General features: G+C 40.7%; 1 protein-coding gene across 3 annotated transcripts in view; it reads right to left on the reverse strand.

Annotated features, from left to right (window-relative positions):
* LPGAT1 (lysophosphatidylglycerol acyltransferase 1) overlaps window positions 1-20042 on the reverse strand; it is a 65487-nt gene that overhangs the window by 18201 nt on the left and 27244 nt on the right. For all 3 annotated transcript variants that reach the window (XM_082217837.1, XM_082217835.1, XM_082217836.1), the window contains 3 exons: window positions 19095-19213; window positions 13587-13682; window positions 11743-12016 (listed from right to left, as the gene is read on the reverse strand). In XM_082217837.1, coding sequence (XP_082073963.1) covers window positions 11743-12016; window positions 13587-13682; window positions 19095-19213 — 489 coding nt within the window. The remainder of the gene's footprint in view (window positions 1-11742; window positions 12017-13586; window positions 13683-19094; window positions 19214-20042) is intronic.

Consider the following 20042-nt stretch of genomic DNA (forward strand, 5'->3'; position numbering starts at 1 on the left):
CTTCATAGAAACAAGAACCAAAGTACTGTATGCCAAACTGGTTTGTGATGACAAAACTACCATGAAAATATTAGAGAGAAAGAGAACAACTGAGATAAAGTTAAGCATGTTTTATTTTCACCCAAATTAATTGGCTAACTTATTTGAAAGGTTTATATGTTGCCTCTCAACTAAATAGCATTCAAGGTATCTTAGCCACAAAATAACTCAACCACCATAAAAAATACAAAACAGGAGGAGAATAAAATACAGGTGGCAACCATTGTGCGTGGGGGCTTCCATGCTGGCCCCCGCATGTGTCAGCAGAGCCCACAAATGCCCTCGCTGCCCTGTTCTGTCCACCATTCTGCCCTCTTCCAGGTCCAAAAGGACCCCTTCATTGGCAGTTGTGTGTCAACTGGACACACACACAGTTATCACCGCCTGTAGCGCGCAGACATAAAATTACGGACAAAAGCGGCCGTTAAAATACAGTCATACCTCAGGTTACAGATGCTTCAGGTTGTGTTTTTTGGGTTACGGACCGCCGAAACCCGGAAGTACCGGAACGGGTTACTTCCGGGTTTCGGCACTCGCGCTCTGCGCATAAGCAGCAAATCGCAACTTGCGCGTGCGCAGACGCACCACTGTAGGTTGCGAACGTGCATCCCACATGGATCACGTTTGCAACCCGAGCGTCCACTGTAATATAATCATGTGTCACATTTTAACTGTATGCTTTATTCTCCACATAGTGCACTGGCCCGTAACTCTCTGACATGTATGCCTTTGAAAGGCATACTTCTTATGCATATAATGGACTGCTGAGAAACCTTAAGCCAAAGGACAGGTTGATTTGTTTCAATAAATATGTGTAATGCATTATGATTTCTGCCAAGAGCGACAACATTGCAACAGGAAAGAGATGGTTCCTAAACCCCTTCCTTACATTCTTGACACACAGATCTCAAGCAGCCAAGCTATTTTGATCTTTCCAATTAGAATACTTTTGTTCTGCATTAGAAGACACTGAGAGTTTCTTTTCAGCAAATGGTCCAATTACCCTGGTGTGCTGGACTTAGCAGCCAGATACATCAACTTTTCCCTCCAGGGACTGCTTGTTTTGTTTCAGGTTTCATCCTGGCTTCCACTTCTTCCATGCTATATATGTTGATATTCAAGCAACCCTGGAAAATTAAACCCGTAATTCCCCCAAGGATCATCTGCACACACTGGAAGCCAGTATAGGCTACCTTGCATTGCAGAAAGAAATTACAGCATGAAGAAAGTAGCGCTCATTGCTCTCTCCATTTCTGTTCTTAAAACCAGAAGATAGAAAAGGAGATGTTGCAAGCAGCACTAGCTCCAACCTACACGTACACACTCTGCAAACAGTTGAGGGAGCCGCTATAAAAGCAATAGCTACAGTGTGCTGATGTGCCCTGACCAGTGACCTGATCTGCACACTCTGTCTCTGCCAGAGGCGAAAGGGGAAGAGTGAGAGAGAGCACACATGCACAAGCTCCATAGCCACTGTATTACTGTACTGCCCCAACTAGATAAGCAAAAAGAACTGTTCTTCCACGCTCTTCCTCTTTTCTGAAAACAGACGAATATCTGTCTATGAGACCAGTGGCATGTCAAGGCTGGACCACAGGCAATGAGTGGCCTGGAGAGTCAGAACATCAGTACCTGAGGGCAATCCAGAAAGCTGGACCAGGGATGTTACGGTAAAATCTGGGTGCGAGGCTGCTCTGCCACCCAGCTTGTTGGACTAAGTCCGTGGGTCCCTGCGGAAGAAAATGAGCTCAGCCGGAGACAGGAGCAAACTGCAGAAGATCCAAGTTTATTGCGCAACAGGTTCAAGACGAGATTGAACCGCCAGAAAGGGGTGACATAAACTTTTGAAACTTCCCTCCATGTCCCAGAATACAGTGCAAAATACATCCCAGTTGCATCATGAATACATTAAGAAGAAGTTGGGTCACACAGGATTAACATATGGAGGAGGGAGGGGGGAATATGCAGAGCTGGAGATATGCGCAGATAAGCACATCCTGAGTACCTGATGAGAAGACAATGGTCCATGTATGCATGGTCTGCCACCTGGCCTTGCCCGCAGGAAAGGCTTGGCAGAGTGATTTGACAGGATGAGGGTCTTGACACCTTGCTTGAGGGATTATGGAGGACAGGGGAGGTGTCATGGAGTCCTAAAGAAATTGAGCAAATTGGCATGTTGATTTTCTATGAATTTTATAGATTTTAGTCCCTTTTGACATTGACAATTGGAAATAAATGGATATATTGTAGCGAAGAAGGAGGTGAAGAAGACATGCCCCCCCCCTTCCGTATCAAGGGAACAAGCCAGGGGTCTGGACCAGCAAACAAGACCACAGAGGCAAGTTGTGATAGAATCAGGTGGACCTTGTGGTTTGGAAAAGAGTCAGCTGAAAAACAAAGTGCTTTATACCCCTTCCTGCCTGGGCCAGCCTGAGACAGAAGATTCTTCCCTGATCTGGTGCTGCACGTGGCTCAATGCATGGGGAAAATGGGCGGCAGCTCTTTACACAGCAGCTTTCTGGTGTTGATAACAGGATTTTTTTGTGCCCTAGCTGAAAGATGCTAAAGACACAACCAAGGGTCTTCTTTGTGCAGATGCTCCACCACTGAGCCATGACCATTCCCTCAAAGGCTGCATCTGCTTGCATGAGGTAATTCTTATGCTCTGAGGGCCAGGGGTGCCCTGGCTTCAGTCTTGCAAGGTCTTTTTAAAAGGTCAGATTGCCCACCAGTTTATTTTACAATTACAAAGCATACTTTTTTGATTATTTAATTTCTATGCCGTTTAATATATTAAAAAATACCTCTAAGCGGTGTACAAAAAACTGAAGCAACAACAATTAAAACAAAATATTGGAAAAAGACAGTTGTTGTTGTTGTTGTTGTTGTTTTTTATTATTATTATTATTATTATTATTATTATTACTACATATAAATCAATACCAATTCAGTTTCCTCCTAACACACCCTCCCTTTCAGCCTTTGGGTTCTCAGCCAGGGTCCAATCAAACCCTCAACTCACCCATAGAAAGCTCACAAGGAGAAGTTGTGGAAACAGTGGATTTTATCCTAGTCTCTCACTCTAGACTTGCTTTTGTCCTCTGCCCCTCACCCTGCCACTGGAGTGGGTGTGTGTGTGTGTGTGCGTGTGCATACCCGACCCGAGCAGCACAGAGACACGCTCTACTGCTGCCCCATGGCTCTCAGCGCCCTCACCCTTCCTTTCTCCTGCCCCTGCTTGCCTCCTCCTCTCAGTGCGCAGGCAGATGTTCCCTTAGCAATCGTGCCCTGAGGGCTGCAGCGGCCTTGCCCGCCGTGCTACACCCTCAGAGGAGAAAGAGGAGAGCAAACGAGCCAGGAGGCAAAAGCCAGAATGTGGGCCTGGTGTGGGTGATGGAGTATAGGGCACACAGGCTTCCACCTCGCTACCGCTGTCGCCATGATGCTGCCATAAAAAACCTGGACATTTTGCAAAAGAAAATTAAAACCCGCCTGGAATCTTTACCCTAAAAACAGAGGACACGTCTGGGGGGAAACGGACCTGTGGCAACCCTGCCATAGGTCCCAAATAGAGGTGGGTCACAATGAACCCCTGCCTGCTTCCTCCCAAAACACCTGGGAGGGTCCAAAAAACCTTGGGCAAGGCTTGGGGGTATGTGCTACTCTTGGCCAGCTAAGGCCCAAAATTTGGAGAGATGAATGGAAAGAAGTGGTTCACCAATTATTCCTCCTCAGTCCAGCAAAGAAGTACTTAAAATTAATTTGGGGCAAAAGGAGGGCCAAGGCTGCTCATCACCCCCCCCCCAATCCTTCCACTTCAGACCACCTCACTGTAGGGTATATTATTATTATTATTATTATTATTATTATTATTATTAACATTTCTATACCGCACTTTGTCCAAAGATCACAGGGAGGTTCACAATATAAACAAACAAAATGAGGACACAAAATACAGAACAAAAGCAAAAGCAAACCAATAGACCCCCTTATTATGTCCTTAGACCTTAGGCCTCTGAGCCCAAGACAAAGCTGTGCTATGGCATCAGAGCTGAAGGAGACAAAAGAGCAAGCGCACCTCCTTGGCCTCCAGCTTTTACCACAAAAGTGCCAGAGCAAAGAGCAGATCAGAGACTAATGCTTCTGAAGAAATCCCAGTTGTGCTACCAGAAGAAATACAATTTTGTAAATACTTCAGAGACTATACCTAAAAAGATTTTTTTTTTTTTTTACAGTGTTGCTCCACTCGAGAATACTCTTAGTCTTTGCTTCCTCTGGAAGCAAGTAAATTAGCCCACGGGGATCTGAATGGAAACCCTGTAGGCTGCGGCATGTATTTATCTATCCCTCTCTACAGGCCCTTCCTTCCCTCTGGGTTCCTTGCAGTCAGGGGCTGCCAAGTGCAATAGCTTGGCCTAGCAGTTCTGAATGTGCTCTTCAGTAGGGCTGCTTTCATCCAGTGCCAAGGCAAATTCTCACAACACTCACAGCAATCAAAGAAACAGAAAAGGAAGGAACGTCTTTTAGCAATACTACCCGTTCGAGGATAACATTTTGGGCTACACCAATCCCAGCCAAGTAACAAACAAATATATAACACCCATACACATTCTCCATTTAGAAGTTTAGCAACCAGAAAAGTAAGGCATCTTTGTGCCACCAATATAATTGGGTGTCATAGCTATGGAAGGGAGAGCAGAAAAAGTGTAGTATTTATTAAATACAGCAATAATAGCTATATTGCTTGTCTCAGGGAAGCCCACCTGACACTAAATAGTATAGCTCAGACTTAGATATCTAAATGGAAGCATTTGATTTAAATAAATTCCTGTGTCTTGATATTAAAAATCTGCCAAAATATTGTGGGATAAACACAGAATTGACAAAGTGACAGAACTGCTGGCATCATGCCCTGCTGGCGGGTTTCGCGGAAGTGAATGTCTAGTCTAATGCTGGACTATAAGGCGGATTCGTGATCTGATCCAGTATGTTTCAAAATCATTTCCCCCTCTGAATATGCAACCTGATGAAAAGATTTTAAAATAATAATAGTTGGTTGAAATAAAAAGATAGGGTCTCACTCAACTCTGTTTCTCATTTTGTGGGACCTAAATGCTTAAAAGCATGCAGTGTGGGCTGTGCTGGATATCTAGAGGCAGGATAGGATTCACTGGTTATGCATGCTGACAGACCAGAAAAAGCAAACTCCAAATCTAAAGCGAAGAGCATATTTATCTTCCCACATAAACCAAACAAGACACCCCTTCAGTTGTGAACTGCAGTGAAGATTACAAAAGGTATTCTACCTGCATTCAATGGGTAAACATCAATTTGATGAATATAAATAAGCCAGCAGATTATCCAATATTTGTCTATCATTACCCAATTTTTATCATTAAAAGCCAGCAATATTTAACACTGCATTTCAAATGAAAGCTTTAAAGTATTAACAACAAATAGCCAGGCACATCTTAGCCCCATCTGATACAATTCAGGAAGGAATTTTTATAGCATATTGCTGCTGCCTATAGACCGAAATAGGTAATACAGGTGTTTTAGACTGGATATTCCATTCATTTGCTCTACAGGAGGCAGTAGCACATTGTAGCAGTGGCTTGAATGTTTCCCTATTAATTTAGATTTCTCAGACACTGTGCCCACTTCTTCTTTCCTACTCCTTCACCTCCTGTACTGTCCATCTCTTATACAATCTCTACTTCTCACTCCTGGTTCCTCTTCATAGGCTAACTCCAGCCCTAAGTAACTTAGAAATATTGGGCTGGTGCTCTTTGCAGGATTAAAAACATAAACAAAAGGTACTATGGTTATACAGAACAACTAGGGCTGGGTTCATACAGGTAAACAATTAATTTTAATTCAATTAAGCCTGGCCAAAACTAGAATTAGGCAAAATGCAGCATGTTCAAGGGTGAGGAGGCATCTATGCATCCATCTGTGTGCAGTATATAACAAACTCACAAATTTAAACTGGGTCAGCTATTGCACACAAAAGAAAACACTTCTTTAAAATGACATCAGAGTTCTATTATATGAGGTTATAATTCAATAAATAACACATGCCGATCTATATAAATGAGATTTGTTCATTATCTACATTAATAAAAACTTTCATCAGTTATCAGCAAGTAGTGCATTGCAACAATTTTTTGCGAACTTCAACTATTTCATTCCATTAGACCTCTGTCACTGAACACTTAACTGCTCAGGTTCAATGTTAAGGTATCTGCAAGCCCATTTTGATCCAAGGAGGATGTTACTAATGAGACTTTCTAACACATCAGGAATAATTCATAAACACAATACTCCAATAGCAGGTTTACAACAATCAGTAATCACAATCTTTAGCAGAAACGTGCTCCTGAAAATTGACTCTGCAATGTGATCATTTTAAAGGGCCTAGCTAGATAGAAGAATAGAAGAAATTAGATTTATTGAGAATAAGTTTAATTATGAAAATGTGTATTGGCAATAAGTAATATGAATTTGAAATATGGAATAGACGGGAAGTTGGGTCTTTAGTGTTAAGACCAATAGATGTTTTATTGTTTGCCAAGAAAATTATGTGTCTATGGTTATTTTTGTAATTTGTGTGTAATTTTGTATATGTGTTTCTTTGTGTGTGTTTTTGTTGTACAAATAAAGATTAAAATAAATAAATAAAGGGCCCAAATATATTGTGACACACAAAGGCATCTCTTTAAAAAATGGGCAACAACTGGAAACTGCTTATACTGCCGAAGTCCAGTATTCTGATAAAGTTTCTGTTAGTACATATTGTCATTAAAAAACAAGATAAACCTTGAAGCAGTGGTGTGTGAAAACCAAACTTACATATAATCAGACACTATAACCTTGTAAAATGCTGTCCAGGTGAAAAACAGAAAACTTTCACCCTGAGGAATACCACGTATGCACCACGTTCTTGATAAGATTTAGGATATCCTGTAGAGTTATATAAAACAACGAAAGGAAGGACTGTAGACACTGCTGGCAAGACCAATGAAACTGCCAAGCAACTACAATATGCTTCATCAAATACTGAGCAAGACCAACTGTCAATGTCAAGGTCTCAAGAGAGAAGAAATTGCGCACTTCCGGGTCAGCGCCATCGGTGAATGGCAGAGTTCCTCCGACCGGAGGAACTAGCTCCGTGAAAACTGGGTCTTCCCGCCGCGGCGAAGGCGGGGACCCGCTAGAAATCCCAGGCGGAGGAAGCCTGGGAACATGGGGTTCAGCAGGGCACCAGAAGTGCCCCCCTACTCACCGGGAACCCCTTTTTGGGGCGCCGGATTGAAGCGGGGTGAGCGGCGCGGTGCTGCGAACTGATTGCTACTTTCATGGAGTGAAGCCGCACAGCCATTGCCGGAGAGCGCTGACTTTTTCCTGTGGACAATTGGATTTAAAACAAGTACCCGTGAGTAGAAACGGAAAATTGGAACAAGAAATATCTTAATTTGGCATCGAAGCAGGAAGGTTCAAAACAGGAAGTCCGCCTTCCGCTTTTTGTATATAGATTAAAGCAAAAACTTCGTAACCTAAAGCCTGGAAAGCTGTCAAAAAAGTCTAAATTTCCTTCATTCAGAACTACTGAAGCCCCCTTGGAAGCAGGAGAAAAGGGGGGGGGTTGTTTAACCCCTGCAGGAGAGGGAGCGAGAAGGATGAGTTTCCACCGTCTCTAACCTGGAAACAGGGTGTCAGAGACAGAAATTGTAGGTTCATTGACTGTGAATGGAACATTTTGACAGATAGTTAAAGAAGAGCAACAAGCTGATTCCTATGTTGCCTTTTGCATCTTAAAGAAACAAAATATCCGGAAAATATCTGAAAAACGAAAGTAATTTTCCTTTGTTGGACTTGCCTTTAAAAAAAAATATGGATACAAATAGAAATTGTCTCCTCTAGAGGGAGCTTGTTAAATTGTTGCAGCAGTATACTTGAGGACTCAACAGCTGTGAGATTAAGACCGTGGGAACAGTCTTTTCTGACCTTGCCTAAAGATGAGCTGGGAGGAAGATTGGGTGCTTGCCTTATGTAAGACAAGTGCCCTGTTGGAACAGATGCATGAGAAGATGGACTTGATGAATGAAAAAATGGATTTGACTGTTGTGGTTAATAACTGTGGACAAACAGGGAAAATTGATACAGAAATTATTCAGGGACCAACTCATGAATCAGTACTGACTGGGCAAGGACAGAAGATAATGGAGGAGGATGCGGTTGCACCTCAAATAATACAAATGGAGAGACCCGAGGCCCTACAGGAGCATAAGCCGCTGTCATTGAAGATTGAAGTTGGAATGGGCCAGGGGGAATCTGGTGTTGAGGAGGTTCCTAACTTTGGAGAGACCTTGAAATATGTTTTTAAATATTTTTTGGATTTTATCAAGGACTGTGGGGAGTGGGACTTTGGGGAATGGGTGGGTTTGATGAAGGGAGATGGAGACAATTCTGGGTTGGAACCCCCCAGAGACCTACTCTTCAATGAGAAAGGAAAGGAATTAAGAAAGAGACCAACAAAAGACAAGGAAAAGGGCAAGTATAAAAAAGAAGAAGAAATGCAGAAGGGACATGGAAGACTTAAGGGCCTCGGACATAAGGCTTCCAGGTTGATGGACTAGATGGATTGGATAGTAAGGACTGACACGATCCGAGATCAGGAAGATGAGACGTTGGATGAAGATTGGAAGAAAATTTATAAAGGAAACTTTTTATTTAGGGAATTGGCTAAAAATTAATGAATATTAGGGAAAATGTTGGAATGAAACCATGTGACTCTAGCAGAAATGATATCAGGAGTTATGTATATTTGAAAACTAAGATTTAAGCTTTAAGGTATTTTAGGGTAAGATAAGGTTAAATAAATTAAGGCAATTTGAATAACAGAATATGGGGAAAGATGGTAAGGATTTCCTGAGCTAATTATTAAGTTAAACTGTCAATATAATTTTTTTAACAAAAATTGAGAAAGATGGAAATAATTTGCTGAAACAATTAATTAAACTAGAATACAAAAAGGGAGGTGTGAGGAGGTCAATGAAACAAGCAAATGGAAGTCATAGATATGTAACTTGGGATCTACAGTGGTGCCTCGCAAGACGAAATTAATTCGTTCCGCAAGTTTTTTCTTCTTGCGAGTTTTTCGTCTTGCGAAGCACGGTTTCCCATAGGAATGCATTGAAAATCAATTAATGCGTTCCTAGGGAAACCGCATTCAGACCAGGTCCGGGGACAGTCTGTCCCCAGACCTTTTCTGAAGGCTGGCGGGGGAAGAAGGAGTTCCCCGCAGGGCTCTCCAAGCTGCGGATAGCAGCCTGCTGCCCCCCACGAGGGCAGTCCTGCAGGGCTCCCCAAGCTGCGAATGTCTGCCCCGCGCGAGGGGCGCTCTGTTCTGAATGTTGGCGGTGGGGAGGAAAAACCCTCCTCCCACCGCAAGCCCCGGGAAGGCTGCGCGCCTTCTCCTCTGTTCCCAGACCTCCCACCACAAGCCTTCAGGACAGGTCTGGGAACAGAGGAGAAGGTGTGCTGCGTTTCCCCGCTGTCCCAGGAGATTTCCCTATGGGCTTTCGTCTTGCGAAGCAAGCCCATAGGGAAATTCGTCTTGCGAAGCCTCTAAAAATCGGAAAACCCTTTCGTCTTGCGGGTTTTTTGTTTAGCGAGGCATTCGTCTTGCGGGGTACCACTGTATGTTGTTTTCTTTTTTCTTGTGTTTTCCTTTTTTATATATATTTTTGTTGTTGTATTGTTGTTTCTTTTTTTCTTTCTATGCATTACAGTGTTGTTTTTAATTTTTCTTTTTTCTTTATAACTTTGAAACTACTAATAAATATTATTTATAAAAAAAACAAGAGAGAAGAAATTGCATTTGGTGTGCCAGAAGCTGGCCAGGTAACAAAGAACTGCACGCAAATGAATGAATATGCCTTTTCCCTTGTAAACTCACATTCCTACAGATACCTAAATTCAGCTGAGTCTCAGATCTTAAATAAGTAATCTCACTTACATGGTGAACATAAATTGCTTGTTTAATTCTGCTGTATCTCCAAAAAGCCAGGGACTGATTTGCAAAGCAAAATACAGCGAAAGCACCCCCAGTTTCTCATATTAATTTTGAACACAGCTGAATTTTGGAAAGCATACCTCTAAAGCTCCATAAAAACAATGCTACAAATTCAACACACCTTCACTCTGAAACAAGTAATGTAGAAAAATAATGTAGAAATTCTTTTTCCGATGACAAGTAACACCCACTATAATGTGCACAAGTAACACCCACTATAATGTGCTGTACAGGAATTGCCAAAACACAATCATTATATGCTCAATTGGTGGAAAAAGGAAAGTTGGACGTTGCCAGTATGTGGATAGTTGTAACTCAAATAATGTACAAGCATAGCAAGAGCGAAATATATCATATGTATATTAAATTTCTACCCCCGTTTTCTTCTGGAAATTCAAAATAAGTAGCAGCACAAAGGTACAAATAATCTAGGCAATATCAAACAGCATGATAAAATATCATAATAATGGAATCAGCAAACACAACAGATGATCAGTTCAGTTTTCCCCAAATACTTCTTTAAAGAGCCAAGTTTTCATCAGCTGCTGACACTACGCAGGCCTCTAGGGAAGAACATTCTACTACAGCATCAGCACAACCAAAAGGGCCCAGTTCATGAGAACCCATCTAAGAGAAGGTGGCAGTCCTTTAGATGCACTAGGTTATGAGTGATGGAATAGAGCAGGCAAAGAAACACACCCAAAAGGCTTCCTTTGTTCTTAACACACTAAAGCAGCTGGGGAGAGAAACAGCAACAATAACTGAAGACACAAAGCTAATTAACGGATGTGTTGCATCCAGAGAAGCCTGGCTGCAAAGTGGGCTGGGGGGGGGGTTGCTTTGCAATTGGGTGGGACAAAATAACGTTCCTTCAGCCCATGTTTCTTCTTCAGCCCTGGCCCAGAATTAATTTGTTCATACAAAGATGCCCAGACAGTGTTAATAAACCGATAGCCAATGGAAAAGAATTTTCTCTTTTTAGGGGAGTAACGGAAACTTATTTTTAAAGTTTTTATCTAATTTTCCATTAGATAAAAGTCAGTGCTTTTCATTTTCTAGCCTACAAGCTCCATGGTGGATATCTCTCCTGTAAGGTAGGAGGAAAGGACTGCAGTAGAAGTGTTTTAAATGCAGCCTACAGCAAAGAACTTTGAATTCTGTAACGCTGCAGGTGAGAGCTATATATTCTCCTTCCGGCAATCAGACTTATAATAGACGCACAACAGGGGAAAAGTCAACAATATAGAAGTAGTAATTTGCACTTCAGTCTCTAACACACTCACAACTTCCCCTCCTACACTAATAGGTGTATACAGTACTCTTATGATCCCAGAACAGTTAAATGTATGTGGTTAGGTAATCCAAGGAGCACCAGATATTTTAAGGCATTTTTTAAAAAAGGAAAAAAATAAGCATTTGTTAATTCTGGGATGACTTGAATTTGCTATTGCTTGGAAGTGCTATATATTTTTGGTCCAAAAAATCCAATTCTATTTTTTTTTAAGTTACATTAAAAAATATTTTTATGTAAAACATAAAACCTGACACTCATTTTGACCTGACGCTGATTCTGAGATCCCAATCAGCTGGCAACTGGTTCTATAAAAAGTTTAAATGACCCATACCTGCTTCTGGAGCATCGCCACCTGCCAGAGTTCCATTTTCTTGCTGAGCTATCAGGTTTTTCAGTATAACTTGTGTGGCCCCCAGTCTTGGCAGTGTAACGTGTGTAAGAAATGGCAAATTGTTTTTCTTGGCAAATGCCTGACTGGTCTCTCTTCTTTTTCTAAGAAAACCACCTTCTGGAAACAATACAATCCACTTCCGATCGCGGCTCCTATAATGTTTTTCTAGATGTTCTTGGAGAAGCACAAGCTGCCGGTCACGATAAGCTTTTCCCTAAAATGCAAATGATAAATAGGGACACGTAAGTACAACTTTCTAAGAAAGTTTATTTTCATAATGCTGTTGTTGACTTAAAAGAAATAATAATCCCAAAACAAATTATCTCACTTGGCTGAATTTAGAGTTGGGAGAGAATTCCTACCCACCCCTATTTCCATGTAAATACTCTTGTCACATACTATCAGAAAGATAATATAATCCCCTCCACATAGCCTGTGACAGCCTTCCCCAATGAGGTACCATCCAGATATTTTGGACATCCAGAAGACACCAGGTTGGAGAAGCCTGGTCTAGAGCCCCCAGGCTGCCCAACTCACAATTGCAGGGTCATTTCTTCATTGAAATCCGAACATATAGAGAAACATGAGATAGCGTTGATGAAGTTTTTTTTTTAAAAAATATTTCTAGTTTTCATTTAAATACAATTCAATAGTTTAACATTACTTCTAACATTTCCAATCTTGACTTCCTTCCTCCTCTTCCTGCGGTTCCTTAAATTTATAATTTCATGCATATTCTAAATTAACTTATTCTTTTATTCATCTATTTTAAAAGAATATATAAATTGCAGGTTATTACAATAACCCTGCCAATGTCTTTTCTCTGTTTATAATTTGTTAGATATTCAATAAACCATTTCCATGCTTTTATTTTTTTTAAAATGTCATCTTGATTTCTTATTCTTCTGATAAGTTTCACAATTTCTGCGTAATCCCTAAGTTTTTGTATCCATTCATCTCTCGTCAGGACTTAATTGATGGAAGTTTGTTTATTTATATCACATCTCGGAGGATGATGATGGGGTCAGTGCTAGCCATTTCTTACAGACACGTATCCTACAAGCAACACAACCTTTTACGTCATACTTCTCTCGTCACCACTCCCAGATTCTAGTCAAATGGCTAGATCAAGCAGCTGAATTTTACTGACCTGTAGCTTATGTCAGTCAAAAGCTCCTATCAGTAATACCCCCACCAAATTAGGTGCAATTAGGCTTGAAAGAATATTGTAGCTGAGGAGGAAGCGCTAGGCTTATGCCTGCTCACACCATGCCTAAATAGCCCCAGAGACTCTATAGCATAGATAGGAAACCTGTGACCCTCTACATGTCATTGGACGCCAACCCACATTATCCCTGATCACTAGCCATGCTGACTGGGGCGGATGGGAGTTGAGTCCACTATGTGGAGGGTCACAGGTTTCCCACATCTGCTCTATAGAAAGTATTGACTAGTTTCCAAGAATGAAGAGGCAGACTCAATTGTCCCGAAGACATTTCTTTACATTCCATTCCAACTACTATATATTTAGGTATTGTCATATGTTTCCTGCATTCTCTCTTCTCTCCTCCCCAGTTCTCTTTTAGCCACCTGAATAATTTTGGGGAACAAGTAGGATAAAAGTACTCCTAAATAATATATTAACTTTGAAACATTAATTTGGGGATAAACAGTTGTTTGGAAATGTTTTTATACACTACGACTACCTAGCATAGTCGATGAAATGGGTGACCACTTTGAAAGCAGATGATGCTACTGATACAGTTTAAAAAAAAACCCATTACCTGTCTTATAAAGAAGTCTCCATGAATTAGAGATACAATTCCAAAGTTTGTATATTTAAAAATATAATCCATCAGCCACATCATCTTACGAACAACCTGGGGAAGTTCAGACAAGAACCTGTCAGTGCACTCCAAAGTAACACAGCAAATAAACAAGGCAATGTACAAAGTAAAACATGGTAACCCTTCAGAACACATTTGCTAGCAGAAAATCATTTTCCTTACTAAGAAGTCTGAATAAAAATGCCACCAAGAATAACTCTGTACAGATGTAACCACTAAAAGACTATTACCTTTCAACAAAGTCTTATTTGCAAAAACATAATCTCCCAGAATTCTACTCCCACTCAATCCAGCATCTGCACAGTTTTCATTTTACAGAGGGGGAAAATACAGATTTGATCTCTATTTGTTAAACATATTGGGTAAATCATTTGATTCTTCGGAAAAAAATCAGTCACTTCCAATCAATCTGAATTAACAAGCTTTTACAATGACTTTCATATGCACTTTTAAAAAATTAGTTTAAATAGTCCTTACTTTCAACTGAATACATTCCTTGAATTGGTTTGATTGAACAGATGGGCTTGCTTTCTTGCAAGGGAGAGCAAGAGAATATAAAGGAAAAATCTAAGATGGGCTTCTCATGATAAGCTATACAAGAACAGCACCTATTCCATGAATTATCTATTGTATTCTTTGTACTGTTCTGTTTCAGAAGGAGAATATCTACACTATTTAATTTTAAAAGATCTGTGCAGGTGTACAATGAGGTAAGGGAGTTTTGAAATATGAAGACACTGGCAGAAAATAATCAAATTTTTCCTACCATCATATTACCTTAAACAGTGTTATGTATGCATTCCGTCCACCATACTTGGAACATTACAAATTTCCTACACAGAAAGCACGGTCAAGAGAAGAAAAGCCATGAAGACCATGTAAGTTGTATGTGTTAATCACATTCACCTATTTGTCTGCACGTGTTAAGTGTGGGGAAGTGTAGGGAACACCAGCTTCTCAACATAAAAATATGCAGTGAAAACAGATGCATTCAAGGAACCTTTCACACTTCTTCCTATATGAAGATACTTTTTATGTAGGCAGTTTCTATCTAGGAAATTTGTAGTGTTTACATAGTTCTCAGGCTGTAAACCTTCTGGATAGAAAATTCAGGTTCCCCCTTAATCCAGTTACCCAACAAACATCTAACCATTCAGTATCAAATTAATCTGGAATGCTGGCAATCGGGGCAAACAATATTGGGCAAGATCTATATTCTGGAACCTTTTCATACCAAGGACACATTCAGGAACCCACTTAATGGGACACTATATATCTGTAAGGTGTTAGTGTTGCTGTCAAGTTGCAACGCAGAAGTGGGCCCCAAACTAACAGCCAAAGACCAATGAGCCAGAGAAACAAAAGGTCCTAACCCTATATGCTTTATTGGCATTGAGCGAATGGCTAGTATTTAATCAAGGAATGCGTTCATCTATTTTGGTTTAAACTTTGCCATACCAGTAAATTATATTAGTTATATTAATAGCTACAGATGGGTGAACTGACCCATTATAATTCAGAATCAGGCAGCCAGGTTACCAGTCCAGGGTTATAAACTCAGGCAAACTCCTTCCTGTGTTACAATCTTCTGAAGCACCTCTGAATTTTCGCGTGTGCACATCACCAAAGCAGATCTTGGAAACAAAAGTGTGAATTTGGCATTCTTTTTCCAAACCCACGAATCACAAGGCATCCTTCTCATGTGGGCTTCGTTTACAATAATGAGTAGATCAACATGGAACCACAGGCAGAGACAGCAGCTATGGAACAAGCCAAACCAGCAGAAGCAGTGACAATGCCCATTCCTATTTGATGACAGACTCAGTATGCTGCTGTCGTCAATGTGGAGACTGCTTCTGCCAGTTGTTGTCCCCAATTCCAGAAAGTAAGTGTATTTATTTCTTTTTTGGGGGGTGGGACGGTTAACTGCAGAGGCGCTAGACTCCTTCACTTATTTTTCTTATTTAAAATAGTAACAATGACAATGGAATGGATGGATTCTCATCCAATGTATTATTTATTTTTTAAAAACTCGAAAAGAGTGCCTAATTAAGCAACTTTAAGACAGAAATAACCAATTTTTGCTTCATTATTAGAAGTTTGTTTGGTTTTTGTTATACTTCCTTTCCTGCCTTTTTGTACTTAAAATAATTTAAAGTTGGGAAATATAAACATATCATGTTTCAGCAATTATCAAAAATAATAAACACTGTTTCTGTAGATAACCAGCTTTATGTTATTGTGCATTAAACTAACATGATGGTTAACTGTGGGTTGTCATGCTTGTTTTGAGAAATAGTTCATTATTGACTTCAATTAGGACTTCCTCAAAAATGGCTCTTTGATGAAGGTTTGGCCCTTTCTTCTTCTCATCTTCCTGCTCCATGTCTGCTGCTTCTGCTGTTGGTGTATGATACATGTGCTGGGAAGCCCCAACTGATTTTTTAAGGGTCCACTGGCTGCATCTTTGGTATCCGTGAGTGGTTCAAATATGAACATTCTCTGTTGGCAGATTATTTATGCTGCCTGTTGCAATCCTTCCAGCTGTGCTGAACAGACTCTCAGAGTGGATACTGGTGGGAGGGCTAGCAAGGGAGTCCAAACAAACAGTGTGTGCCGAGCGCCACAAATGCCACTTGTGTTCCTGATAAAGCATATAGGTCCTTAGGGCTTTGTTAAATTCTGGCACACCCTCCCCCTCACAAGTTCCTGCCTTGTCGCTGCTGCAGCTTCATGTCTGGTATAAGGTGAAGAATCATTTTCGTTTACGAGTCCCAGACAATCCACCTGGGACTTCTGCAAGACGAACGAGGGATCAGTCTCAGTGTCTCTGGATGTTGCTGAGATTTGTTCCATAACCTTTGAAAAATTGCTACTCAGTGCATCAGATACCATATGCTGTACCTTACAAACACCTAGTGCGTTTCAAGACAAGCCATCACAGTTTCTCCCACCAGATACTCATTCACCCTACCTAACTTCTTTTAAACAGGACCTTCCTCCCTAAATAGTTAACGAATCTTGGGGTAAGGTAACCAGCAGTCCACCAGATAATCTCCCCCTGAACTGCCTTGAAACGCCTATTGGCCAGAAGGCTGCTTGCGAGAAAGGTCCTTTATTATTCCTATTGCCTTGGAATGAAGTGAAAGTTGTAAAAAAAAACAACCCACCATTGATTTGGGTTGTTTGCAGAGGTACAATACTACTGCAGCTTGCTTTTCCTACTTGCAAGGACATCCTACACGAAGCAGCACAGCGCTAAGTTGTGGTGGTGGTCTCAATTTTTCAGTCTTGTTTGTGAAGATACAGTTTGCTTGAATTAATCGCTAATACTCCTTGGAGTTTTATGTGTGATTTGCCCTTCAAAACCATGTTTTAACAGTGAGATATGTTGGATCCTACCATCATACTGTGCCTTCATAATGTTTGTTGCACTGTCTGCTTTGAAATCCAGGCCGAGAAATCAGCACTCAACTGAATGACTGCTGTCAGTTTGCATGCAACACTTGACTGCAGCATGTACACAGCCAAATCCAGGCATGTTTAGAACCACCTGTTGTCTCGCCAGACTGCCCATATCTGCAGCTGTAAACCAATGAGTAGTAACAAGACATGTAGTCTTGTACTCATTAGCTACTGCAAATATCTATGGTGAGATGTACGGTCCCACCAATGCCATCTTCAAAGTTTGTACTGGGAGCATCTTGTAACAGCAGCTGAAAGTGCAAAAACTGCTGTTTGAAAAAGTAGTTCCTTCCAGACAACTTCTCTTGAGGGACACAGTGAGGGATAAATACTCCAAAATACAGCTTATCAAGAAGGGATAATGGTACCCTTCCATGGTGATTAACTCTACAAGCCACATAGACCATAGAACTGTAGGGTTGGAAGGGACCACGAGGGTCATCTCATCTAACCCCGTGAAATTACTGAGTTCCACTGTCCTGGGGTCATTGGGGTACCAGGTTTGCTTCCTAGCTAGCATTTGATGCAGACTGAACTGAATTCCGCATGCTACAATTTTGTGTGGAGATGGTGTTGGGGAGGACAACAGGCAGGAATTTATGCAGGTACTGCAAAAGGCTGAACACAGAGAGAATGCATTGCCTTTCTCATCTCCTTCACAGTGCCACCCAGAACCTGAGTCAAGTCGTGCTTTACTTACAAAAAAGAAAAAAGAAACTTTATATTTGATACGGGGGGTGGAGGGTCAGTAGTAACTATCTGGAGGAGAAAAGAATGCCCAACCACGAGCAAGAAAGAAATGGTGCAAATCAACATGTCTGATTCTCCAAAGTGATTGGTGGTTGTATAGTTTCTGATCCAAACTTTTAAACTGCTTTGCTACACTTTGTCAAAAGAACCCAAGTGGTAAAAGGAAAATTTCTTTGAACATGTACAACATGGGATATTTTCATCTCCTTCGGTAACTAAAGGGTTACAATAGGCAAAATCTGAGCTTGCTATAAGATGGAGTTCCACGCAGATGACAGAGGCACAGAAAAGAGAGTTTAGCTTGTAATAAATTTCACTGGCTTCAAGTTGGGGTTCATTATGCAAACAGGAATTATGAACCTGCTGGGTTTACCATTTGAACAGACTAATAAAGAATTCTGGTATCATCACAATTACATGCACACACACAAACTACTGGAAGCAATTTCATTTTTGGACTGATGTTCAGAACAATTTATTTCAACCCACATTCATTTGATTAAAAAACAAACAAACAGATGGATGGCATGTATTCACTTTTATAGCCTTGCACTAACTAGAAATAAAACACTAAATCAAATGCTTCCCATTTCAACCATATTGGAGTAAAGACCATAAATATTTCTAAACAAATATTGTTTGCAGGCCATATCCCATTTTCAGAACTGAAGATAATGGGAAATGCATAATTCCCATTTTATCACCTGAACATAGCAGTCAAGGTTTATGAGCATTTTATTATGAAAGACTAATGCAGTGCAGTGCATTTTTATTCAGCAAGCATTGTCTACAGTACATGAAGGCAAAATTAAAAGGATGTTTGCTATCCTTGAATGCCCCCTGCTTTGCTTTCCATTCCTGGGTAACATTCACTGTGCAATTTCAACTCCTTTCCTCTCCAGAAGTGGACACGGGGAAGCCTCTCTTACTTTGTGCCTTTCCTCAGTCACTTAGTTTGATCTGCTTTCCTGGGCCACTTGGATTGCTAAATGATTCCTGCCCTGCAAACAACTCTGGTGTCTGTATGCCCTGCTTCTATAGCACAGCCATCTGGAGGATCTGGGCCACTCTGCAGGGGAAGGAGGGCAGCTAGATCCATTAAATAGATGTGAATTTGAGTCTCAGGGCTAGGTACCAGACTTGGCAGTGGTCTCCAGTGCTATGATTCGGAGCATATTCTCAATATGGCCTACCCAGTATGAAACAGCGGTGAATACAAAAATAGCATACCGTGCCTTTGTCCTGAAGGCACATCATTAGGGTGCAAATGTCTCCTGTTGCTTGATGGTTCACCAACATCACAGCTTCATCTTCTGAGATGGTTTTAATATCATCTCCCCATTCTATGACTATTTTGGGGGGGAAAGGGAAAGGAAAAACTTATTTAAAACCACATATTTCTTAAAGTTAAAAAATATTTTAAAATGTCATTACAAGCCAATGTAATGTATATATATATGTATATATATATATGAGTTAAGCAAAATTATTTTCTTCAGCACAATAGAAACAGTCAATTCAAAAGGCATTCTAGCAGACCACATTAATTTATAAACTTAGAAGAACAAGCATAAAGAACCCAAAAATCTGCAGCAGTAAGATAAAACTGAATTGCAGTTCCTAAATTAAACATCAAAAGAACACATTCACTAATCAATACATTGGTAATTAAGTAAGGATGACAATATTGGTTACAGAGCATACTATCTTTAAGGGGGGGAATCGTCATGAAATTGACACAGGCACTTTAAATGTGTCAATTCAAAAACAGGAATCTGTATTCTGACACCTGAAAATTTTAAATGCACTAGATAGCAGAAAGGATATCAGGCATTGCCTGGTGTTGCACGAGGAGAACAAATCAGTGACCCTTGGCCTTGTAGCTGCTCCTCTTTTCCTCTAAAGTGGACTAGTTCAGAAGCTTTTCACTTCTGTTTCTACTTGTTAATGTAAAGCATGTTTGGTTTAAAACAAGCCAACTTCAAACCATGGATTATGAAGCGAGTTTGTTCAAACAAACTGTGGTTAATGTTAACCATAATTTAAGACAGAGGTGGGTAAATAATGTTTCTCCAGATGTTGTTGGCCTCCAACTCCCATCACTCCAGCCAGTGTGGCCAAGGGACAGAAGTGATGGAAGTAGTAGTCTTGCAACATCTGGAAGGCCGCAAGTTTCCC

The sequence above is a fragment of the Podarcis vaucheri genome (assembly GCF_965113315.1).
Source record: "Podarcis vaucheri genome assembly, chromosome: 3".
In the NCBI taxonomy this organism is placed as follows: Eukaryota; Metazoa; Chordata; class Lepidosauria; order Squamata; family Lacertidae; genus Podarcis; species Podarcis vaucheri.